The 26,842-nt window shown below is 37.7% G+C and overlaps 1 protein-coding gene across 6 annotated transcripts in view; it reads left to right on the forward strand.

Moving 5' to 3' along the window:
- Nucleotides 1–26,842, forward strand: part of EPHA6 (EPH receptor A6) — a 533,966-nt gene that overhangs the window by 390,998 nt on the left and 116,126 nt on the right. For all 6 annotated transcript variants that reach the window (XR_010392099.1, XM_064522371.1, XM_064522378.1 and 3 more), the window contains 4 exons: nt 5,018–5,126; nt 9,434–9,504; nt 13,547–13,672; nt 23,872–24,057. Coding sequence is in view for 5 of the 6 variants with exons in the window: in XM_064522371.1 (XP_064378441.1) it covers nt 5,018–5,126; nt 9,434–9,504; nt 13,547–13,672; nt 23,872–24,057 (492 nt within the window). In the remaining variant the exon portion in view is untranslated. The remainder of the gene's footprint in view (nt 1–5,017; nt 5,127–9,433; nt 9,505–13,546; nt 13,673–23,871; nt 24,058–26,842) is intronic.

Raw genomic sequence — 26,842 nt, forward strand, 5'->3', positions numbered from 1 at the left:
CACTTATCTGACTTACAGCTACTCACTGTTATCTGTCTAGCTGTCTTTCTGTCACTTTTCTATCTTTCACTCTGCTGGAAGGTCCACTGCCTGATAGATGTCAAATTAAAATAACTAAAGCATGTAGCTAGGAGACAGAACTGAGCTGGTGTTAGGGTTTCCAGCCCTTTTATACCAAATACACAACTTTTTACAGATTTTGGAGAAATTCGCTCAAAGAAATGAAAGGAAAAAGAAGGAGCTGGAAGATTCTCTCCTTCTTCTATCCACTTGTCCTGTGATTAAAACTTTTGCACTGTTCCTTCCAGTCTGCCCAGTGAAGAAGTGAAGAAGCCTTGAGATATTTCCCTCCAGCCTGGAGAGGACTGAAAGTGCAGTTACTCCTCCACAGGTTTGGGTGAAAAACCCAGAGAGGAGCTGAGTCACGGTTTGAAAGTGAAGAATAGATGGTGAGGACAGAATGTATCCCAGGCTGGATGCAGACTGGGGAGCAGAGCTAGGTACAGAATTAATTTCTGGGCATGGTATTAAGCAAGAAAGGAAGAAGGAATGATGCTATTAGACACTCATGTATTAGGAGTAAATGAGTGAACAGTTTATCTTGACAATATGCTTCTGGACATATGTATGATATATGATGTCATTTTAGAATCAATTCACCACTTTAATCATATTAGTTGCAGCTATGCTGTGTTTGAAGGGTTATGACATCCAAACATTGCAGCATACTATCTAATCATCTCCTGAGATGAGCAATAAATCCTCCCATATCTTGGTCTTGTGCTGTTCATTTTTAAAGTATATTTTTGGTAAAATGAGCTTACCGAGCTGATGGGCAGAGAGAATGATCCACGCTACCAGATAAAGCAACAGCCAGCCCCATGAGATAAGTACTAAGCTTCCTCATGAGACTTCCCTAAAGCAGAAATCTGGGAAACATATTCACCTTTTGTGTCCAGGTACCAACAAGGTAATCATAGCAAATCCTAATCTTTTATGGGGCTGATGCACCAACCTGTGTCAAGCACTGGGGATGGATAGTACCTCCCTCCCATTCACATGTCCCTAGGAGGGCTAATGAGGAAAGAGGGTGCTACTGGTGGAGCACCATCATCTTGTCAGAAGGAGCAGGGATAGACTGATTGTCCAAGAAGGGGATAGGGTCAAGGGAAGCTAAGTTGACAATAGTCTTCCCATTGGCACTGCTAGCAGTATCATACTCCTGTTTCACCAATACTTCCTCACCACCTCCCTCATAAACTTTAACTTTCAAATGGAGTATGGCCCTCCACATGCAACAGCCACATTTGTCCCTGTGGTCACAGAACTGCTAATTGTCCCTGTACAGGAGGGTTTGTGTGGTGCTATATGGTCCCATGATTAAACATGCAGGGATGAAATAAGGTTGCAGAAACTTGCTTGGCTTTGCAACCTGTAATAATTGTTTTTCTGTCCTGGATAATTGAGTATACTGAAGAGAAACAGAGGGACATATACCAACGTGTCCAGCTGATGGAGAGAAGAAATGAAGGAAAGAAAAGCAGGAAATGACAAAAAAGAATCGAGAACATGCATGACAGAAATATTATGCATCTTGAAGCTCTTGCTATTTACAATTTAAACATTACCTTGATTAAGAGAAAAAGGGAGAAACGAAAAAAAGAAATAACAGAAAGACTGAGGGATATGAGCTGAATTTAACTTAGAATGGCAAAATGCCTAAATATACTTCTGCTTTCAAGAGTGTTGTAAGAATATTAATTATTGTGTTGCTTTATTGCCATCTTCTCACTGCCTGGATAGTATTTCCTGGAACATTTTACCTGTGAGTGAGAAGGAGTCTGTATGTGTGCACACATGTGTCTCTTTGTTTATATGTGTGTTCTTCACTGCACTGTGCCTTTATTGATTTCTAGAAGGATCACTTCAAGAAAAAATAAGTATTTCCATCATTTCGCCTTACCTGCCTCTCTGTCAGTTTTTAGCAAATCCGCATTTTCCAATTATACCTGTCTGTCATTTGACATTTTTATCTGACAGGTAAATTAAAGTCATTGGGAAGTTTCAGACTTGAAAGACCCTTTGTAGTGATTTGGCTACTTGAAAAAAATCCTAATATATTGGACTCTGGCATCTCTGCCAACACAGTAGAGTAGAAACAAGAGAAACAGGATGATCTCTGTTTAGGAACGTACAGTCTCAGCTAAAAATTGTATTGGTTAGAGGTGGAGAGGACTAAGTCGATATGAAATTTGCCCTCTTTCATGAACTTGACTGTAGTTCCTGATAGAAAATACGTGTTATTAAACTAATAGATTGCATTCTGTTTTAGCTAGAACACCAAGAAATAGCAGCTCCATCCAGCAGAAATGGTCCAGGAAACCTGACCTTTTTCATCTCAATAGCTAGCAGAATGTTTCTTTGGACCATGGAATCAGTTCCTTCATTTGTACCCTGAACTTTAATTCTCATGAAGAAAGCCCTGGGTTGTCTCCTTGATAATGAATGTCTGTTGAGCAAAATCACAGCTAATTTATCTGAGCCCCTGGTGCACATTTCTCCTGCTGAATTCATTATTTTTACACACCTCTTCTTCCCATCAGAAAAAAGGAGTGTGCTGCGATGTGTCCCATTCCATCCCCACCCCCGCTTTGCAAACAGTAGCAAAATATATTCATTTAAAATTTCCTCTTGCTTTTACAACTTAAAACTGTTCCTGGCTTTAAAAATCTTTGCAACATTTTTACCCTTGGCAGTTTGAAAATAGTATTCGAAGTCTGAACAGAGAGCCTGGAATTACTGTTATTATTTACACTGTTACTTGTGTGGCATCATATTTTGTTAAGTTATATTTTCTCAAGTGAATCTGACTCAATGAAATATAATATGATGCAGAGTCTAGAATCCATTCCCATATTGCTAGCTACCATTTTGGAGATTAGCTATTCAGTGAGTATTTGATAACAGGTTTTGGTACATCATTTATTGGAAGATTTATGTGTTTAACTTGTCTGTGGAGAGTTTATGACCACAGATACTGAATCCATTGTAATTTACTACCTGTGCATATCTCCATTAAATTATATAGGCAGAAACATAATGGTAGATATCTAACAAGTTGTTTTTACTGAAAATTGGACATAAATTATATAAATCACTATTGTTTTTATTTGCTTTACTACTGTTACAAAGCCGGTTAATATTGCTAATTTCTAAACCACTCACAAATATTATGTAGAAGCCAATTGCTTTTCTTGGAAACACCTTTTTATGAGGCTTTGGGCAGTGATGTGTGCATTGTACTAGGTTTTATCAGTTGTAAAGCGAAAGAATATAGCTTACTGAACTTTCTCTTTACAGCAACCTAGGTGATTTCCCTAAGCTTTAATCATCTGGTGCCCAAGGAGAGCTGAAGATTTTGCTTATAGAACAGTTTACAAGTTTACAAAATCAAAGTTGCTTTCTTGATGAATCCAAAGATTTTCTTCTGTTCCACATTCACTACTGTTGCCAGAGGTCATAGAATAGAATCATTTATTCTTCTTTCAGAACGCTATTATGTTTTTTCATAGAAACTGAAAGTATGATTTAGATAAACACGTCATTTGGTGAAAATGTTCAAGCAAAACGGAGTTTACTTTAAGAGATTAAACTTTGGAGTCACAAGGCAGGAGATAAAGAAAAAATGGAGCCTAATTCTCTTCCCACTCATGCAGCACTTGCACAGTCAGGACCAGCCTGGCTGTAAGTAGGTACTTTGTCAATGTTAATATTTAATATTGTAAAGAATAAAATAATAAACAAAAGAAATCTGTAGAGACAAGATAATTTCCTGTGGTCTTTTTTGACTCCCAAATGTTCTGCAAAAAGTAGTGAGAAAAACATGAGGCATGAGAAATTTGATCTTTTTTTTCAATTACAGTGATGCCAAGAGTATGTTACAGGTAAAGCTGTATAAATTCCGTGACAATAAAACTAACCAGCAGACATACAGCATGCTACCTGTTAAGTGCATTTTTTCTGTGCCACCTTCTACAGAACCCAGTTTAGTATCACCTACATGCATAGCACTGCTACTGACTTCACTGGGACAGCTGGATGAAGAGAAGCTCTGAATCTGATGCAGGGTTAAGATAAACAAACAAATACCTTGTAGTTTTGCATCCAGAATCCTGCCATACTCAAACTTTGGTAAATTGCAAGTGGCTGATGATGCCAGCTTCTCATTTAAAAAACTCAAAACCAGGAAATCACAGAATTCCCAGTTATTAGAAAAGGACACTTTTGCAGCAGAGGTTATGTATGTGTCAAGATCCCACGGATTGTTTTGGACCTTTGATTTATACATTTTTTCAAAGTTTAAAAAAGTGACTGCCATACGAAAACATATACTGTGTAGTTTGAATTTTACTTCCAAACTGGAATTAAGTTATGATACTGTTATCATTAAAAGGATGCTAAAATCTCACATTTCTGTTGTTACCTGTTGTCATAGGATCTTTCAAATACAGGCCTGCATTTTCACTAAGAACAGGTGCATCTGAGTGCTTAGTTTGCAGCGCATATACTGACTGTGAGAAGGAGAAGCTTTCTGGAAATAAATAGTGGGCAGTGGATGGCTGTGGACTCTGTCAAGAATTACATATCCTAAACATGTATGATGTTGCAGTGAAACTGCTTTAGTTTTGTAGTTACTGTCTATTTTTATGAACGGAAAACCTACAGACTGTTTTAGATAAAAATGAACAGGCAGATCAGTGGTGTTACAGTGTTTGAACTATTCCACGTGCTATATTCCTCACTTGTAAAAAAATCTTCTCTGCTTCATAAGTGGACATGGATTAAGACTGTTCACTTCACAGGCAGATTCCCATCCTATGCCCTTGCTAAGCACCAAGGAAACCATTGCAGGTTTCGGGGTAATGGTGACATTTGCCCAGTGAAACATTATCTTCCATTCTGCATGAATCCCAGGTGCTGGAGTTTTTAACCTCTTTTCTGTGTGCTTCTGTTTCAGCTTCTGATATGGCTGCGGAGCAGGGGCAGATTCTTGTAATTGCCACTGCTGCTGTCGGAGGATTCACTCTCCTGGTCATCCTCACTTTGTTCTTCCTAATCACCGGGAGGTAATTAATGCTACACCATTCGCATTTACTCAGGGTTAAAGTCATCCAAAAGAGAGAAGTCATGATAGTTAAGTCAGTAAACCACGTTTTTACTACTAAAAGACAGGTTAGACATAGTGGGGTTAATGCCGTCTTTGTTCAGCACCGCTCACATTTACAGTTCTATTGTGAGTCTTGTGGCATGTTGTTTTTCTTGAACCCAAGTTTTGGGAGATACATGATTATGTGAAATCAGAAAGAACTTTGCTGTTTTTGAAATAACTTTCTTGCCCTCTTTCCTGCAGAGCAAGAATTTAAAAATAAAATCCACCTGCACCCTCTAGGCTCTCACATTAAAATCTCCTGTCTGTCAATTCCACAGCTTTGGAGGGCTTAAACTTAGGACGTTTGGTGGCTTGAGGTTTGCAATATAGGTTGCTAAGGGCCAGTTGAGTGGCCAATCTTTAATTATTTTGCTATATTAAATTTGTAGGGAAAAAATAATAGACAACTATATATATATTTTATATTCACACTTCTGCATCTGTTAAGAGAAAATGTAGGAATAACATAATGAAATTAAGCTAAGGAAAATGTTGCTGTCAAATACTAGGATGATTCTACTGTCTGTGATATCATTTGAGACCACAAAATAGCCTCCTGAAGGTTCTGTTTGACTGGGGGGTTTAAAATTGGATTGGACATATCTCAATTATATCTACATTAGAGCAATACTGTTGCCCTGGTAGGGGAATTCACTGGTCTGGACAAGGATTATTTTTTATGACTTCCCTGATTCCTATACCTGCAATTCTGTTTCCTTCCTCTTAGTACAGTGCTAACTGTCCACCTTCCTTCCTTTGATATGTTGATCAGGATCAAATAATGACATTATGTTAATTGGATGAGAAAGTATTTTGATTTGAGGGGCCAGATGCCATGCTTAATTACACACTGAAAGTTTGAAGGAACTCACCAATTCTTAATGGACTTGCTAAAAAATGCAGATAGAGATCAGAATATCAGTCCTTGCCAGAGCTCAGATTCTCATTTACCCAACTGCTTTCATGATACTTCGTTTTCTTTTTCACTGAGCCTCAGGGCATTTTCCGTGTGGCTTCAAGAGTTCTTCTGCTTCCACCAGGAAACAAAGCAGAATTTACAAGGACAAAGGCAGATGTTCCCGTCTTCTCTGTGAGCCATTAGTGGCACCATATTGCTGCCATGGGTCAAGAAGGCCTTAAAAAAGACCGATACTCTGTAGAGATATGGGGCCTCCATGCAGAGGGAGTTGGCCTCCTAGCTCCTGCAGTAAGCTCTGTAGGCGGGTTTGTGGGCATGCTCTGGCCCCTGCCTACCCTTTTGCTGCTCTTCACATCTCCCCTCTCCCTCCTTCAGACAGAAAAAAACACCAGTGGAAGAGCCTCTGTGTGAGGAAGATTCTCCATGGAGTTTCCATCTTACCTGGCTTTGGGACAGGAAAGATCCATAGTTTGGATGGAATTCTGCACTATTCCTTGCCTTGTTTAGAATCTCTATTTACATTTAGGGAAAAGACAGTACTCCACTGAGTGTGATAATGACCATTACAGACTGGACTGATAGCAATAGGCAGTGCCGCACTTTCAGATTTGTTTTCAAATCTGATTCACTGTTTTGTTGTTACAGCATTACCTCCAATTGAAAAAAAAGTGAAGTCCTGCCAGGGTAGGTTGGAGGTTTTATTTGCAGTATCCCAGCACTACAGTAACTGCCATTACGTGAATTAATGTGGTCTCTGCTAAATAACAGAACCAGTTGTTCTGACACTCCATCGAAGTTAATGGGAGTAGTTAACATTGGAATATATTGTGACCTTAAATAATCCTAGAATATGAGGAAATACTCCTACAACTACCTGTGACTACAAACTGACAAACATTAGACTCTTTCAGGGGAAGGAGGAGCTACTCGGACAAAGATAAACTCTTGGAGAAACGATTGCGTAGAACCCTCAAGTGGAATTCCTGAAACATCACAGGAATGCCTCCCTTGGAAAGCACTCAATAAATTCAGTAATGAAAAAAAATGTAGACATGAACATTCCAGAGTTCTTTCTGCTTTTATTCCTCCTGTTCGCTAACGTTAAGGATAATCAAAGTTCTTTTAGCTTGACTTGGCTTTCTAACATCATAGTGAATGAGACTGTTTCAATTACGTAAGTTACAAATTCATTCTAAAGTGTTGCTTAAACGCAGTGATGAGTGCATTCCGCAGAAGACAGAGCAAAAAAATTTGAATAAATACTCAATTTACTATAGGATTGGAGGCAAATTTCAATGTGAATATGGGATTGGTACCCTACAGATGTGCTCTGCTTCACTGTTTAGAATTAGCAATTTGATGAGCTGTTGAGTCACAAGGCTGCTGATGAGTCTATTCATACTGGAGAGGCTGGGTGAAATGAGCACCTGCCTCTGTACTTCCCTGCGTGATTATCCACCAAGAGCAAGCAGGAAGCACGGCTGTCAATTGCAGATAGAAAAATGAAAGCGTCACTGACTTTGAAGCACAGAATGTGCAGGGAGATGGGGGTCTTGGCTGAATTTCAGGAAATGCAGTATTAAAGCTCAGTGTGATTTATTCTTACCATTAGAGAAATTATTCCTGTCTGATTGTTCAGTAGCTAATAATAATAGGAAACAGGAAGCTGGAACTGAAAGACTCCACTGCTATTGATTACTCAGTGGGCTTCTGTAGTCAAACTTTGGGGCTACATCCGTACTTGAGAGAACTGTACAGGCCTTGTTTCCTTGACTGGGTTCCTCTGGGAAAGCTCTTTAAGTGGAAGAACTTGTGTTCAGTGTGTTTCATCGTAGTTAGGACTCTACAGACCAGTTGTCCAGGTCCTAAGAGTGGCACTGGCACACTTAGCGGTCCCAGCAACAGTTGTACATGCTCAAGTTTACCAGAGAGGCTGAGAATCCAAGGTTTACTGTTTCCCTCCATAAGGGTGCATAACCATGAAAACAAGTGCCCTGCAAATAACAACTAATTGTGACAGTTTACAAAGTTACCACCCTTCAGTTGTTCATCATCTGCTCTACAGCAATGAATGAATTTTTGAGTGATCCTAGTCTGTTTCAGTAGTTTAAATGAACCATTGAAATGAGGTGGGTGTATTCACATATTTGTCATATCTCCATTATTATTATTTTCATGGATATAATATCCATAATTATAGATTTTTTCATTTTATAAGGCTGATAATGAGCTGGTCACTTTTTCTAGCTGGTCTTGGAACTGAATATCTACACACAAAAGTGTATGTCCATGCACATTCCTGTTCTCCAGGATGCCTATAACTCCTGTTAGGGTCCTGTTAGGGCTGTGAGAGTCAGCCTTGTTTCAGTCTCTTCAGGCTCTCAAAACATGTCCCTGTAAATCTTCCTTCTTAGGCTGCTCTGTGGGTGAGAAGGAGTTTTAAGACCAAGAGCAAAGTTTTCTTTTTTCTTGAACCGAATAGTCATTTCTATTATGCAACTCTCTAGATCAGCATTAAAGGCCCTGCAGCTAGGCAGCATTCAGGTTAGGGGATGTTTCATTACAGGGAGCCTCAAATTTTGTCATGTGTCAGTTTTCTCCAACATACCCTTTGCATTGCCAGATAAGGTCACTAAATATTAATGAACATCAACAGAGTTCTGTGCAGTTTGCAAAGGACTTGCAATTTGATAGCAATCATATCGGCGTATGCTAAATCACCGTATTCACATAGCAGCTGCATGTTTATTCTGTATGATAGTTACTGTCATAAAAGAAATGTTAAGTTAATGAAGGCACAGACTGAACAGAGCTACTCAGAAAAAAAAAATTGCTCCTGATGTGAAAAAATATTTTCTTTATGAAACATGCTGAAATAATAGAAACTATTGTCTTATGAAGAAAGTGTGAGCTTTTTTGACCCACTGGATATAAAAGATAATAGAATAAGATTTCATTGGCATAAACCAATGTGTGCAAACACAAAGACGAGGAAATAATAGTTTTTTATTAAAGTGTCAGAATTCTTCAGTGGAGTCAAACTTGGAAATGAAGCATCTTTATTGCTTGAACTACAAACTTGAACTTGAACAGTAGTTAACTTGAATAGTAGTTAATTTTGCTACTAACCCTGATTTATTTTGATTTGTATCTAATCTTTTTGTCATTCTTCGTAGTGCATGTTTTCCTCAAAGTTTCATAACTAAATCTCTTTAGATTCAGAATACACAGATTTTGGCTTTCATATACACTTAATTTATGAAGTACAATCATTTAATTAAAACTTCACTTGCTTTTCTTAAAAGATGCCAGTGGTACATAAAGGCCAAAATGAAGTCTGAAGAGAAAAGAAGGGCTCATCTGCAAAACGGTCACTGTAAGTAGTTCAAAACTTAGTTATATAAAATCTATATCACATCTTAAATGAAGAATATTCATTGTTTTCTGTACCTCTTTTGCCCCGATTCTGTAATCTGGCCATTTGAATAGATCCTTATTGTCTGTATCATCAAGACTGTTTATTTTTATTTGTATATCCTCTTGGACAATTTCACTGAATTCACTCTAGTGAATAAGTTTCTGTGATATTAAGCATTCATAATATTTGTCAGTTTTTGAGGTGTATTTCTGTGAATTCACAACTGCTCTGGACTCTGCTGAATGATTTGCCACAAAATTCCACCCTTGGTAACCACATGCCTTGTTTGTATCCAGTTCTCAATGGCTATCGGTATCTTTTGGGATCTATACTTCCAGCCAACCAAGACATAAAAAGTAGAGTGAGCTGCCTTCCCTCACATTCCTACTTGCTGAGCATTAGTGTGAGAGAGAACCCTGACAATCTCTCTTATGCAGTATGTGGGTTTATTTAGTTTAGTTTAGTTACTTTGTTTTAATTATGAGCATCACAGCTTTATGTTAGAGTGGCTAACTAAGCGTTCCTTTATCTTGGCTTATACAAAGGGTATTATATTTTATTGATTTTTAGTCCATTTTGATAACATCCCTGTCCCATATGAAAATATTATGATCAAGACAGAAACTAAGTCATCGGAAGTAAAATCTTTGTTTCACGTGACACCAGCATATCCAGCCAAGTGGCTGTTTCTGTCATGGGAATGGGCACATTTCCCCAGAAAGGACACTTCCTAGGAAGATATGTAGTCATTTGTTTCCAAACACAGTAAGAAAGGAAAGAAGACGAAACCCTTTCTGCTCGTGTGTTTGATCTATGCCTCTGAGACCATGACTCAATTTGAGAAAAGTCTCAATCTCTTTCAGGCCAGGATAAACGATGATCTATGTCCTGTTGACACAATGCTTCTTCTCAGAGGCTTCTCATTCATTTGCAGTTATCTCAGCATCAGGCACAACTGACACGTATGCATTCCACAGAACCAAGGATAAAGAGGAATTACCATGACTTACCCTAACAGCTAAGACTGTATTGCCAGTGATACTCCCTCCTTGACCCTGAACACTCAGTACCTCCTCCATGCTAGTAGTGATCTTTATCTGCCTACTGACTACTGCTAGCAAGCCTATAGAGTTGGTACCCACATCTCAGCCTGAAACAATACTTCGGGCTGGGTAGTCCCTGCTGGGATCAGTATAACGGTGACATCTCCAAGAGAGGCTGAAGCTGTTTAAAAAAGAGTTCTGCTGCAAAACCTGCAGTGGTTAGCAATGCCTGTGCGTGGCCCCCAGCTCAGTCCTGTTGGTGCTTTCTCTCCTATTCTGCTGTGCACAGAGGAGAACCATCTCCTGTTCATCCCCCCTTTCTCCCTTGAGAGCTCAGTGAGAGTCAGAGACAGATTTCAGGAAATAAACTATGAAGGGAGTCAGAAAGGGGTCGATGACCTTGTTGATAATATGACATCCCACGATCTCTGGTGTGATCTCCATTTTTGTATGTTATGTGTACTCAATTGGCATTGGTCTAAAAAGGTATTGCACACTACTTGATGAAGCCAAACCTCATTTATATGTTCTGAACTAGATCTTCTTCACCTAAAAACTGTATTTAGGCTCATCATCAAATGAGTTGCTTTAGACTGAGCTACTAAGCGATGAGGAAGAAGGTTGAGAGGTACTTAATTCTCTAAAAAGAGGTTTTCTGTACCCAGCTGCAATACCCTCCTCTTATCCTGCTAAGTCAATACATTATCTACATCAACCTCTGCTGATGAATTGAAAGTTTTCCAGAACTTAATTACCACACGGCAGTAGCCTTTGAATTTCCCATCCAGATAGTCCAAGAGAAACAACATAAGTTCTTGGACATTCTGCACTCAAGACCATGAGGGACATTAGCCATGCCAGGACATGATGGCTTGTTGGAGCCTGCCAAAGCAATCTGGCACCAACCCACTACTGCTGCAGCCATCTCCAAAGAAGCAGACAGAAGTCATTGAAGCCTTTTAAATGGATTTGGGTATTTTTGTTCTTGTCTTGCACCTGGCTCTCTGGTTGTGCAAGCTAATCAGGAGAGAACAAAGCAGCACAGTCCTCCAGGACCTATCTTCAGGGAAAAGGCTCTCAAAAATTGGACCTGTTTGGCAAAAGGAATATTCAATCACTAGCTTGTAAATGAAGTGAGTAAATTAGCAAGCACCGTTTTTGAAGTAAAAGACAGATTGTCTAAATTGTCCAAGGAGCAGTAAAGGGAACATAAACTGCTTTGGCAGTTATCACTGTCCCTGTTCAGGACCTGCCTTTCCCTGTATCTCTGAGCCCTCACTCAGTGTCTCCGTGGGCACCCTTTCAAGTGGACAGTTCAGAGTTCATATTTTACCTTATGACCCACTGCACTTTCCAGTCTTCCTATTTACCAGCTGTACTTGATGCACATTCCTTCAGGACCTGTGCTAAGTGTAAAGACACCAACCAACCTTTTCAGAATAAAATACTAAATAGTAATTGCAAAGGAAAGGCTTACAATAACAAAAACGTGAATGTACTTTGTCTTACCTAAAAATAGCACTTGCCTCAAAACTTAGGTAGGCGTATTCTTACAGTTCTCTTTTCTTAGGAGAAGTTCCCAAGAACTTTGTTGTCCTCTTTATTGTTCTGCCTGAAATGCTGTACCTCCAGAGATGCTTGCATCTAGCTGGGACAGAGACAAAACAGCAACAGAGTTTGACACTGTCTTATCACTTGAATACCAAAGACTGGAATACCAAAGACTGAGTTTTCTGAAGCCCCTTGAATTTTTGTTCCCATAGGACAGGATTAACTCTTTGCACATGTGTATCCAGCAAAAATGACAGTTACCGAACAGAGGTACACATGGCACTCAGAGAACCTAATACCCATATTTTCTGCATTCTTTACACTAAAAATGGTTATCAGTTATCATTGCAAATTGAAAGGATATTTGATGTGAAATTGCATGCAGTAGCTACTGCACCAACCCTGAAGAAGTATCCATGCTTTAAGTCATCCAGAATATCTCAGGAGATTTGAGCTGTATCCAGCAGTACATTTCTCAGAGTTTCAGGCAGTACTTTCGAATGCTTTTGATCTTGTAGGCATGGCATGTGTGTACCAAGAGAGGAACCAAGGTTTGAACAAAGACTGTTACTGTAGGTCGTCCATTTTACAGCAATTTCTTACTTCCGAGGAATAAAATAGAATGGATTTGCCAAAAATAACCATGAATAAATAAACTGGCTTATTTTCATTGTCATAGTTTCCTTAATAGCAATGCATTCAGAGATCTTAAGTGTACTGACAGAACTATGACATGTTAAAGGATTCAGTATTTGTCTGCATGTCAATCAGAAACGATAATACTGGTCTTGATCATCTCATTCACAATAAAGTTCAGTTCTTTCACACTTCAACATACTGAATAGAACCCTTATCCACCAAGTTTTTATAAATCTCACTGATGATTACTCTGATGCTTGTTTGACAAAGCAAGGTTGACATAATGAGACCTTGATTTACAAAAATGACATTGAGAATTAAAAAGAGGACTGAAAAGCACCTTTAATTTTGAACTAATTAATGGCTTGATGGCTTGATGTTGGTAAATTGTGTGAGACTGGCAGAAGTTTACCCTCTATCTATGTAGATGTAAGACCTAGCTCTTTAATGTCTCACAAGCCTCTCCTGAAAAAGCCACTTGAAGGGTAAGAGAAAATGTTTTAAGTCTGGCTTAGTCAATCCTTGAAGGCACTGGTACTACTAGCAAATGGAGCCAAATCATGTGGCTTCTACAGTTGCTTTCTGTGAAACTGGTAGTATTAGTAATTATCATTTTTTCTTGAGTTCTGGCACTTTAAAAGTGAAAGATTTAATATATTATTACCAATCCTCTCAATTGTCTAGCCAAACAACAAAAAAAAACCATATTGTTATAATGTCTGAATGTCAAAGAATTCTTGATTCCTAATATTCTCCCTTTTTTTCAGTACGTTTCCCAGGAATCAAAACATATATTGATCCAGACACATATGAAGACCCATCTCTTGCTGTCCATGAATTTGCAAAGGAAATAGATCCTTCAAGAATTCGTATTGAGAGAGTTATTGGGGCAGGTAAAAGCACACTCACTTAAAAAAATACAATTGTGTCATAACTGTATAGGCATGGTAGGACTGCTTTTCTCAAGTCATTGTCATCCTGCAAGTGGTCAAGCGTAGTACAAAATGTGGGCATATTTCTCTGATAGACCAGTTCACTCTGAAGTGTCTTTCAGCCTCTGATCTAAAGTTAGAATGGCAGCCAATTTCCCTGTCCTGCTGCTAGCAAAAGACGTTTAGGTGCCCACTCTTCCATACATCTCAGTTATTTCAATAAGGTTTGGTGCAGACAGGATTCCTAAAGAAATGAGAAACTCATGACCAGATTTACACGTCAGTATGGTCTGACTACCGCACTGGGCTTTTCTAACTCTTTCTCTGACAGGGTACTTAGAAAAAAAATTAAGTAGGCATATGTAATCTAACCTCATTCATACATCCTCTTGAAGTTTAGTAGTCAGTGGTTTGGGTCTTCCTGAAAGTACGTAATGGAACTATCCTCCAAGAATTTTTCTAGTCCTTTTCTTGAACCTGTCAGTAGTTCTGCCCTCCAGAGTGTCATGTGGTCATGAGTTTTAGACCATAATTATGCACTATGTGAAAACATAGTAATCTTTATTTGATTTGAATTTACTGTTTGGTGAATTCACTGGGTGATCCCTTTTCACTAAAGATTTGTTTGATAAAGCCACTGGATTTTGTCACAGAGAAGCCCATGTGAGTCACAGTAATAAATTTTAATACATAACAGTGAGTCATGGGTTAATAGGTCCTCTTTTAGTTAGGAGAGGCCAGTGCTGTGTTTCCTCTTTTGTCTTCAGTGGAGGGAAGACAGCAACTACTGTAAGTGGAACTTCACTCCTGCTGCCCCCGAAAGATTCATATCTGACAATATACATACCACTGGAAAGAAAATGACACTAATTCTGGGAATGAAGAGTACCCATGAAAGAGGATTTTAAAAGGTTTATAGCTTCTACAAAACTTCGGATTCCTGAGCTTTAATTGCAGGATGAAAAAGAGGAAGGGGCAGTTCTGTTGGCCCATTGAAAAGATTGACAGAAAAATCTGTTGATATCAGTCTATCTTTCCTAGTCAAGACATTCCAAAAAAAATATAAAGAAAACAAGGAAGATAACTTGAGCCAATTAAAAGATACACTGGAGAACAAATAGTTATGGACTAAGTGAATAGCATGATTGGCAGATAAAAGGAAAAGAAAAACAAATATCATTGGAAAACTGCGTTGGTATTTTTCTCTGTCTTAAGAGAACAGGAGCCATGCTATGTTTTGATTTTATTTACAGTCTGTCTCTTCTAAGTGTACTAAAATCCATATGCATACTTGGCTTGCCCAGGAATTCTGTGGTGTTCAAGAGGTATTGTATTAGGCTAGTGTTCCAAGTGTGAGTATATTTATGTGAGGAGAGAGAGATGCAGATCCTCTGAACTTCTTTATCCCAAACATTTTTTAAGGCTTTATCAATTGTTTTGGTGTGTTCCAAATGTACTCAAAACACTGTGTCATTCAGTGTTTGCCATAGTATCACACACTCTCTGTCACTGAGGGGAAAGCAGCCTTTGAAACTGTTTTACAAAAAGGTAATCTGTCTAGCTTGCACTGAACATACACAAAATAGTTGAAAAATATTCTGGCTTGCTTATTTACTTGTAAACTGCGAACTTTTTAAGGAGATGCAGGAGCTGTTGACAGACTTCAATGTCAGTTCAAATCCAGCCTTCACAGCATTGGGATGGAACAGGAGGACAGGAGGAAATTGCCCTACGAATCTGCTAAAGTGTGGATTAATTTCTTAGGTGGAGATGAGGTCAGAATATGGAAGACCCAAGCAAAACTATTCTCAGATAGAAAATAGAAGGAATGCAAGGGGGAAAAGGAGAGACTGACTTGGACAGGTTTTCCTGTAGCAAGGAAGCAGGGAGCTGTGGGGCGAAGGATCACTGGTGGTGAGGGGAACAGGATGCTCTGATCAGGAAAGGGTGTGCATCAAGGACAATGAGAAAGATGGTGTGGAGTTGAGGAGCAGGAGGATTGGGAAAATTTGTTGCAGGATCTCTTCTTACATCCCTGTTTCTCATTTTCCAGTGTATGGTGGGGTCAGAGGGGAATTCTGTCTGAATTGGTTTAGGCCATATTGACTTATATGGGATGTTTACCTTTGGTTGAGAACAACCCACTGGTGGATAGGCCATTTCACAGCTCTTCAGAAATAAGTTTCAGAGGCTCATGTGTGTTTATTGATTGTGATTATTCCTTTTCAGTGAAGATAACATGCCCTTTCTGTTTTCGGAGATCCTGCCCTTTGCTAATGTCCAACGTAGGCATGCCTATTTTGTGCATTTTCAGTGTGAACCCCTTGTCTTAGCTTTGGGTTAATTGTCAGCTTTTGCTAGTCATGGAACTGCTGTGCAAGTGTTCCCATGCATTGACTTTTGGAAAGCTCTCGTAGGGATGACATTCTCGCAACGTGCTGCTGAAAGGGCTCATGACTGCCGCCAGAGTTCACTAGAGCTCCTAATGGTGGGCAGCTCAATGGCGACAGAAGGAACACCTTTGTGGCTAATGCAATGAAAGTGAAATACCTGTAAAGATCAGAGTCTTGTAAAACCCTTTTTTTTGACTTGTGTTCTGACACTCTGGGACAGATGGCAATTCATTATTTACCAAGTGCTGAGATTGTTTACTATCTGTTTTACCCGGGTCTAGTTTACAGAGGAGTTAGGGAAAGATGAGGCTAGAAAGGGCCTCAGGAGGTTACCTAATCCAGTGGATCTCAATCTATGGCTTGTAACCAACATGTCTTTCAGAAGGCTCTCCAGCATTTCTCACAGCTATAGCAAAGCATTTCTCACAGCTATAGCAAATTGAAACAAAAAATAGGCTGACAGGGAGAGTACAGTCTGAAGTTCCCTGTGAGGCATTACATCCTCTGTGTTATTATCCACACACTGCCTGTGGTTGGGGAGCACTGATCTTTTCTTAGCCCCAAAAGAAAGGGAAAATCAGAGAACTGAGTGTCAGTGTCAGTAATTTTGATGAATATAGCAACAGAATCCTGAGCTCTAATTCCATCTCTGAAGTTTCATTTGTCATTGAGAAAGACATTCACACTCTACCTGTCTACCTGTTTACACTATATAGATAATTATATTTCTCTGTATCAATAAGGTATTTTTAAGAATGACTTGAGTTTTGTAAATGTGTTAAAAGTGCTTATAATACTGACTGCAAGGCAAATGCCAGCTGATAAGATGTTTTGGCTTCACCTGGCTGTAACTTTATTCCAGTAGCAATAATTGGTATGTTCCATATATCACTGGCCATCTTTGATCTGTTCATTCCTGGCATTCTTTAACGATAATATTTTTTTACTTCATAAGTAAATACCAGCATAGAAAAGCTAAATTTATACCTTTTTTACTTTCTCTAATATTAACACCATCAAGAATAAAAGAAAAATAATCCACACTACAACAGACAAAAATCATGTAGTTATTTCTTGTAGAAGGGAGTCAGTGGAAAAAAAGAATGAGTCTAATTTGTTCATGGTGAGCCCGTCACAGAACTCATGCTAGCAAGTATTTTGGGGAGAATTACTATCAGAAGGTATAATGCCCTATGATCCTTCTTTTTACCTTTGTTTGATATATCTTAATCACTTGAGAGAAGTCAGATGCTTTTCAGTTGAGAGCTCTTATTTAATGATAAATTTCTAGGTTCATAGCAGTGGAAATGTCTCCAGTGTTGCTCAGAAGTGTTTCTGCACTAGAAAATGTCATGCAAATAATATAACAAAAGTAAAATCGGGTCTGTTAACAAACAGAGAGGAGGAAATACTGATCTGAAAGTAAGAAAATTGTGTTTCACTCTGCAATCCATATAGCTAGAGTACTTTAGAGTTTGTCTGATTGCTTAAGCTAAGCAATATGTAGTTGCCACTGTGCACCATTGGAATTACTAGTTTGAAAGAGCCCTTAGAGGGCTGACTTCTGCAGAAAACGTGCTATTTGATTTCTTTTATTTCTTCCTTTTTTCGGATATACTATAGATATTGATGTCTTAGATTTTAAAGCATATTGAACTAGATTTAACATTGGTGTGACTGCTGATTTTAAAGGAGTTGAATACAACAGAGAAGGATTAAGCTTATTGATTTTTGTTCAAATGGAAATTGTGTCCTTATTCTCAACTTACTTCATTACAAAAATTTCTTACTCAGTTCACCTTCCCTTTTCCTGTATATATGGGAGTAAATTTTTGCTTGCTCTGACACATCTTATTTTTATAATTTTAATCCTGTAAAATTGCTTCAGTAATCTATCATCTTCTAAGCTATTTGCCTAGAGGAACTTAGAAACTGTTTGCAATGAAGTTTAAACCCACTTCCATGCCAGCAACATATAGGTTAAGTACTGCACCTGAGGCAGGAAAGTACAAATTCTCATACAGTTCTTGGGATAGTTGCTAGGGGACATATATCACTGTAATTTACAGCAGTCCTGAAGCTTCCTTTATGCCTTCTCTCTGATTCTGTACTAAATATTGCATCTGGGTGTAAAATTTCTCATCACAGGAAAATTGCTTTTAAAAGATGTTTACAATTTTCACCCAAGTGAAACAAAAAAATTAAAATCTTTTACAAAGTGAGACATTAAAAAATTTTAAAAAGTGAATTAGGTTTTTGTTTGAACATCTTCTTTTGATTGATTTTCATTTTGACTTTCTGTAACTAACATAAGTTTTCAAGCCAAAAATTGCTTCCATTCAAGAACTAGAAGTTTTCATTTTGAAAATGTCAAATATTTCAAATATTTGAATTTTTTTCTAGTATTTTTAGTCAAGAAATTTTTTGAAACTGATCTTTTCTGTGAGCAGTTTCAAATTTCATTTTTTAGTGTAAAAAAGTGTGTCCAAAAGTTCTTGACTGTTCACTAGTTGCAGTTCAGATGACCTTGAGACTCAAGGCAAGTTTTCTATCCAGCTTCTTTTCTCAGCTTGCCCATCCTTGTACCCATGTTATCTCTTTAAGTATTTGGTAATTAGAATCTTGTATGATGTGAGAGTTGGAAATGTACACTTTGTTATGTATTTCAGTATTTTTGTCCTATGTTTCAGTCTCTCTTTGCTTAGAAGTGCAAAATCTAAGAGCCCTGACTGTATTTACCTATTTACCCTCTGTTGTAGGGGTATATCTGAATGCTGCACAAGACATTGAGATTTCTCTGGAGTTGTTGATTAGCCATGTTGTACAGACAACTTGGTCTGGTCCTTTGGTGCCAAGTAATAGCAACCTAAGGGCAATATTAACTATGTGACGTTAAAAAAAAAAGAATATCTAAAATCGTTGCTTACAGACTGACTGTTCCACATGATGAGATTTTTCCATCAGATATTAAAACAGATTCAGAGAAGGTGGCAACCAATGGTCAAACTGAAAAATTAGGAAGATACTCAAGCAGTGATGGCAGACTGGGAAATGAACATTTAGTAGTAATAAAGATGAAAGTGACACTTGGCCTGCAAGAGTCAAAGGCATCATAGCCAAAATAAAAATTGCCTTGTCTATACATTTAGTCACAGGTTTAGTAAATATTCCCATTGTTAGTTCATATTATTAGGAGGATTATAATAGCAAATGCAAAAAAGCAACTAGTCAAGAAAGGATGCTGAGCTCAAGGGCTTTCTTTACTTTGAGAAAAAATGGATTAGGGCAATGTCTTGTTAAAATCCTTTTTGAACTTCTCTTAGTGGACATTTCCTATGCTGATGTTTGTGAAAGCAGACACTATATTGCATGGAGCTGGTTAGTTTAACCTTTGATCTCAGCTCTCCCTTTCTTCTCCTGTGAAATGCTTTTAGTGTCCCAGTACATCTGCAGACTCTCTGAATTACTGTCCTTCCTTCTGGTGCTTTGGTGCAATTAAAGCATATAAAATAAAGACTTTCCAAACTTTTCAAACTTTACTCTTAGACACACTCCACTGTACACGCGTAAGTGAGTTAAAATAACAAAATCTGCTAATAAATCCAGATTCAAGAAGGATCTCTAGTCAGGTTACTTCCCCTGAGTGGCTTGAAATCCCCCATCCCATTCATCAACATCTTACATCTAGTTCCTCTGAGAAAAAAATTACTGTTGTATGGAGCTTTCATTTGAATGAAAGATCATCCAGGTTAATATCTGTTAATATTCTCTATTGTTAGTTCTTGAATAACTTATGCTGGTACCTTAGTTCATATGGAGGGTAAAGGCAGTAGGGGAAGTGGTTTACTACCTAATTGGAGTTTGTGGTTTGATCAAATATGCGTTCATAATAGCATGCATATTAGAATAGCAGAGGCAAAACAGAACTTATCTGTAAGTGCTTTTCTTATGTTTCTCATGACAAAGTTTTTCTATTGCTTAATTTCATATTGTATAGTCTTGGCTTCGAAACTCTTGGTAGAGTTTTATTATCGTTAGTATTAAATATTCCATGACATCCCAAGGGTGCCTCTTTGCAGTTACAACAATGTGCCCATCTGTTCATTGCTATAGATGTTCTTCAGATGATCCCTTTCAGCTGCTTCTCATATTAAACTTGCTGCACTAACCAACATGCTGTAATATCCTGTGTTTTGTCCTGCACATGACACTTTTTGCAACCCCATCACTTCTCACTCTTTGGTTTAAGGCTTGAACACCTCCTCATGCAAGGACTTGCAGGACATATTTTGTCGCGTCTCTCTTCAAGCTTGTATATGTCTTTTTGTTTTCTATATTAAGAAGTAGAAACTTCAGGAAGAGGCCAAGTCTTTGATTTTTCACAGACAGCAGACTATGTTCTTTTTATAATCTAAATCTTATGCCAGTTCTCCCACTCCAGTATTTAAAGTCTTATGACTAAAGGCCTTATGACTTATAACTAAAACTGGGGAAAATGAGTTGAACTGTACTTGTTGCTGCCATCTTTGAGTTCAATCAACAGCAACTGTTTTTGTTTTAAGATATTTGTTGAAAAATATTTGTTTTGAGCCTATGTAGAAATACCACATGCAGACATGAGTCTGCATATCAGACTCATAAGAGACTATTCCTGTTTCATTTTAAATAACATCTGTTTTATGACTAGATAGAGAAAAGGTATGCATGGCTTGCACAGGGCAAGTTTCTAGACTGCTCAATTATCTTCTTTTTGCATAACATACAATAAGGCATGTCAGTTTTATATCATTAAAACAGGGATTATTTACACATTATTAAAACTGAACAGACAATGAACTCTGTCGTTTTCTCTAGTTATCACCAGCTTTTTCCCTGGAGCAAGGAAAGACGCTGACTTCAGTGACATCTGGCTCTTAGCTTCTCCTTATTACACATGCAGTCATGAACCTTTACTGCTGCAGGGTCAACATTTGTCTTGTTTACCTTCAAAGCTGAGCAATCAGATTTAGATTCAAGAAAAAAATGTGTCCCTATTGTAGAATATATTTTCCTTTGTTTTAAAAAACATTGAAAATTCTTTCTTTAACAGAAGACTAGCAAAAATACTTTGGAATTGCATCTTGTCAGAACCTTTTTCAATGTAAATAGCTCAATGCTTTGATCTCAATCTAGTTTAAACCAGGACTAGAAGTTACATGTTCTGAAAGTTTCTGAGCATAGTAACTGTCTGTTCTGTGAGATGATGATCATTTACTGTCTGGCTGAAAAGTCTCTACATCCCCCAAAAATTGCAATTAGGATCTTTATGTTTGCCAGCCTGTCAATCTCAATATCCACGGGGAGTGAAATTTCTTTCTATTTACATAAATGGTACATCCGAAAAAGAGGAAAGAGACAGGTCAGGGAGATGACACAATGTTCCTTCCCGTGCTTTGGATGTTGTACAGATAATAAATCTTGGGACTGTAAGTCATTTACTTGCCTCCTTCCATAACAGTCTAATTCACTTCAAAACAGTTGGTGAACAGTCCTTCCCAGTCCCTGAGGCATGAATGTTATTATTTCTGAAATTCTGAAATTGCAGTACTGTCCTGTATAATCTTACAATAGCTAAACATTTTGTGCTATAACTCGTGCAGTCCAAATTTTGCTTTAAAATGAGATTTTGCAATTCTACAGAGTTCCACAGTCATGAAATACCTTAAAAACGTGGATACTAAGGTTCTATTATTTTTCCTTGACATTGGTTGTTTCATCGAGAGTAAGAAATTGTAAGTCCTTCTAATTTTAGGCATTTCAGCTTGAAGAGCCATTAAGATGCAGTAAGGTCACTGCTCTCAAGATGAGTTCGAACACTACTGGATGTGTCATAGAATAGAGGATTGATATATGATCTCTCCTTCAAAACATTCAGGTTTCATGATTTTGTTTTATGGCGTAATTTTGGAAGTCTAAGTCATCTACTACTTCTTCTGTGGCAATAGTCAGGCAAATAAATTTTTAAGCAGAGCCTTCTAAAAGGTAAAAGGGATCAATCATATAGGAAACTTGCTGGCCAACTTTCCCTTTTGTCCTGAGATTTCCAGAGCATTAGTCTGGTGACATGTATTTCCACGCACACAGACACATATTCAGAGAAGCACATACTTTGTTTTATTTTCAAAACTTAGGTAAAAATAAAAACAAATAGGGTCTTTTTGGTAGATAGAAGATCTACCAAACTTAACACTTGACCTTTGTTAGCTAGTAATGTATTCAGAGATTACATTCAGCATCTGTTAATTGTCCTCTTGCGCTTGTTGATGTCTCCGTGTTGAGACAGAAAACAAGTGATGAAATTGGTTTTCTAATCCCTGCACTCCTCCTGGATCTTATTGGCTAATAAAACCTTGTTTTGTTTTATAGTGAAAGTGACAGAGCCTAATAAAATAAAGATTGTATGATGATACCCATTCTAATCCTATAATATCAGAGAGTTATAACTTTCTCAGGTGAAGCTTCCATCTCTCATGCCTATATTTTCTACATTCAGTTTTTACGTGACAGAGCTCTCTTGTTTTGTTTTACTTTGTTCTGTATTTAAACATTAAAGCAAACTAATTCAGACAGCACTCAGTGGAGGGGGAAAGAAATGATTTCTTCCAGTTAGATATATAAGTGTTTATGACTTTTTTGTTGTTGTTTTTCAGCAGTTCTTATTCAAAAATGGCTGGGGTAGAGAATTTAATTTTGGTATGGAAGTACCCCTCACTGGGAAGTGCTTTGAAATATTTTTGTGAACATTGATTTTGATTTACTGAATTATGACCCATTGAAAACTGACCTGCAGGCATCCAGAGTCTATTTGGTATGGTTTTTAAATAACTGTTGAGTGGCTTCAAGATCAAAGAAAAGTCATGATTTACGTACAGACTTAACTAGTAAATGTCCAAAGGGAATGTGAGGAGATGTGCATTCTTCAAAGGCTCCTACTTACACAGGCAAATATCAGGTGAAGCAAGCTTTCAGATTCCTCTTGTTATGCAGCTCAATCCTGATTTGCAGAAACTGTTGGCCTTTGGATATCAGAACACTGAAAAATGTCATTAATTTCAAGTAGGTACGTAAGTTCCATTTAAATAAATCATGTGCAAATGCTTTTCTGGGCATAATAGCATTAAGTACATTTTTAGATGTTTTCTACATTTAGAGGAAAGTCAGATATTCTGATATTCTCACAGCATTTCTTTTAATAAAGATCTTTGTGCATGGTATCCCTTAAAAATATCCATAGATAAATATTCTGTCATTATTGTAACTAAAATCTAAGCTTCGTTACATTACTTCCTCATAGCATGTTCAATTATACTGCAAGCACATTGATATCGAAGTTCAGCTTCAAAGTGTCAGTAGAGCAAAGATGAACCACACTGTAGAGGTCAGAGGGTGTGGCTATAACAGTGAAAGTTCAAGTCCCTTTGATCTATGGTAATGACATAAATAAAAGGTGGCTGTTTCCTGTGAAGTAATGCTGGATGTTTTGCCTTACTGGGCTGTGGGGAAACTCAGGAACCTGAATATCCCATCCTTTATTTCTCACTGGGAGGAATATCATTCAGCTCTATGGAACGTGTGAGTTTCTTGAATATTTTGTGTTCTTGTTTCACTGATCACTATAAACAACCCCTAACTATTGAAAAATGACAGCATTGTTTCAGTTCATTAGTACAAACTCCTGTAGTTCTCCAGGTGCTGTGAATGATCTAACAGATGTTTTATCTATTTAAGGTGAATTTGGAGAAGTATGCAGTGGACGTCTGAAGACACCAGGAAAGAGAGAGATACCTGTCGCAATTAAAACTCTAAAAGGTGGCTATGTGGACAGGCAGAGAAGAGATTTCCTGAGGGAGGCTAGTATCATGGGACAATTTGATCACCCAAATATAATCCGCCTTGAAGGAGTAGTTACAAAAAGTAAGTTACTATGTATAGCTTTGTATTGTTTTTTCCCGTTCCATGTCATTTAGTATCAAAATAAAGGATCACCTCCATATTCAAGTAGGGATAGTAATGGTCAGAAATGAACCAGTCATAAAGGGATAGCAGATACTAGAGAGTTTGGAACCATACTATGAAAAGTGTTGCATATCTGTTTTCAATTCGATTTTTTAAAAATAAAAATCCTCCTCCACATTCAAAAAATAAAAGCCTTTACAGGTTCTTATAAAATAGCTGTGTAGAATTTGTTTATGAGCAGATAGAATACAGTAGAGAAAACCATAAATGTAGCTGAGCTGACAATGAGGTCAAATCACCTTGTAGAGTTAGAAAGGTAGGTATTATTCTTTTCCCACAAGGACTCACTTTTTATTCTGTTGTGTTTCACCAGTACTGGTACCAGAAGGGATTAATTTGCTATCTTACAGAAAAAAAAATGTTAACTCTTTTAATTTTTTTGTACACTTGCAAATGATTCACTAAAATTCTGGAATAATCTATGAAATGTCTTACTCTTTATGCCTATTCTGACTGCCAAGAGGCTAACGGTCCCTTGTCCCTGAAGTCTAGTATTTTTAGCTGGGTTATGAACTTTCCTGAACTGCTGAAATGTGTAGTGATGATTTAAGTGTTAGGTAGAAGTTTTATTAGGACGCATGGAATTTCTTTAATGCCAGCTTTTTGCAGTGTCGAATTATGAAACTCACAAGGCATACTCTCCTCATAATTAATTCTTGCCTCCACCAAGCCCTGGTTTGCCTATTTGCAGTGCTTTATGTTTCTCTTTTAAGAGAGATATAGAGCTTGTGGCAAGATATGGTATAGCTTGTAGAGGACAACGACATCCTCTTACCTTCACAAAAGATACAACAAATTTGCTTTGAATGTTTTTTGTTTTCACCTTGATACAATGCTCAGAGCTATGTTTGGAAAACACAGCCTACTAGAATAAAGAGGAAATTATAGTTCCTGAACTTGTGCCATTGGAACAAAATTTCAATAGATACAGGATGACCTTATGCAAATCAGTCTCTCTGTGGTTCTAAATTAAGATAAAGAAGATCAAATTTTTTTTTGCTTCATACGGTATTGCAAGGATAAATTCATTAATATTTAGGAGTGTTTGATTATTAGAAATTCATTACATTGCAGCCTTCTGGAAAGATATGGTTTAGTCTCCACTGATCTCCAGGCAGCGGCTGCTCTGCTGACCATGAACAAGAACAAAAGTTTACACTGGCTGAGCAGCACTGGATATCATTCTTAGGGATGAAAATATATAGGAACTTAATTGAAATCAGCTCCTTGCTTCATAATGAGCAGTGTAGCAGCAATTAACTTCCACCAGTCTTCACCAGTCTGGGCAGTTTATGAACCAGTATCACAGGTACAGCTAGAATCCATGTCATGTTTTGCTGCTTGATCTAGTAGTGTGTCTCATTTCTGGAAAAGGCTAGAGGCTGTGATTTACGAACATTGTTTAAATCCAATTAGATGATGCACACAGAGTACAGTATAACGTACTTGGCAATGGCATGATTGTTTAATCTTTGCCACATTTATAAATTTTCTTTCTGTAACATCTCATCATCAGTCTAGAGAGAAATGAAGTATGCATTAAGAAAACAGAAACAAACAGATAAATCAGTGCTCCAGCATTAGAGTGTTTGTTCCTGCTCTACAGGAAAGTGGTTATAGACAACCTTAAGTCAAGAAGTCATCATTAACGGTTGAGCCTTTCTCTAAGGAGTCAAAACACTTTGTTATTGTTTTTGGAACCTTTGCTCAGAGGTAATATAAGAATAGCAGATGTTACTGTTACAGTTACACAGTCCTATAAAAATATGCTTCACTGTCAGATATAAAATAAATAGAAAAAGTTCTAGAGCAATATTGTTTGGGGCAGAGAGGTAAAATTTAAAAATACATAATTGCACAGCAATAGTTATAGAATGAGAAGGGTACCCAGATTAGCAATTAACTTCTCCCCAAGGCCTGAAAATGCACATTTCCTAAAATGTAAAGTACAAAGTTGTGTGATACTGCAATACTGCAGAGTAAATGCTAGGAGGCAGGCTGAGCACATGTGGCACGTGCACTCTGCTATACTAGTCTTTTGCTGCTTTATCTTTGGGATGTTGCCTTACTTCTGTACTGCCCCTTCCATGGTTTTCCTAGAATATTCATGGCTTCAGCTGGGAGCAGAATAGTTACCTTGCATTTTTCCTAAATGCAGGATCTTGAATTGCACAGGCCAACAAGGGACAGATATTTCCTTTGACTAAAAGGTGCTCTATACAAGTCAGACAGAACCTTGTCCTAGCCAACTTATTTATGTAATAATAGCATGATTAAGAGGCGTTTTGTATTAAAAGATTAATAACAGCAGAAACTATTTATCTGCTGTGCATTACAGTTCCACTAACCTATAAAGGCACATCCGATGCAGTAAGTTTGATTAATAGAAGTGTAATGCTGTTTTTAGCACATGCTTTTCTATTTATAACCATTAGTCATGAAGTTCTAGCAGCTGTTAATATATATTGCAGTTTGTAAGCAGTACCTTCCATTACAATGTCATTGACTATGGAACAGAAAAGAAAAAGGATTTGATTGTAATAAGCAGAAGAGCTCTACCAAGTCAATAGCTATTGACTGGGGCAATAACAAATTCCCCTGTACATTACAAATGAGAGCTTTTATCTGGTGCTACCATCTAAGCCGATGTTAACGTCTACGTGATACTGTTTCCAAAATTGCT

This window comes from Dromaius novaehollandiae, chromosome 1, assembly GCF_036370855.1.
Source record: "Dromaius novaehollandiae isolate bDroNov1 chromosome 1, bDroNov1.hap1, whole genome shotgun sequence".
NCBI lineage: Eukaryota > Metazoa > Chordata > Aves > Casuariiformes > Dromaiidae > Dromaius > Dromaius novaehollandiae.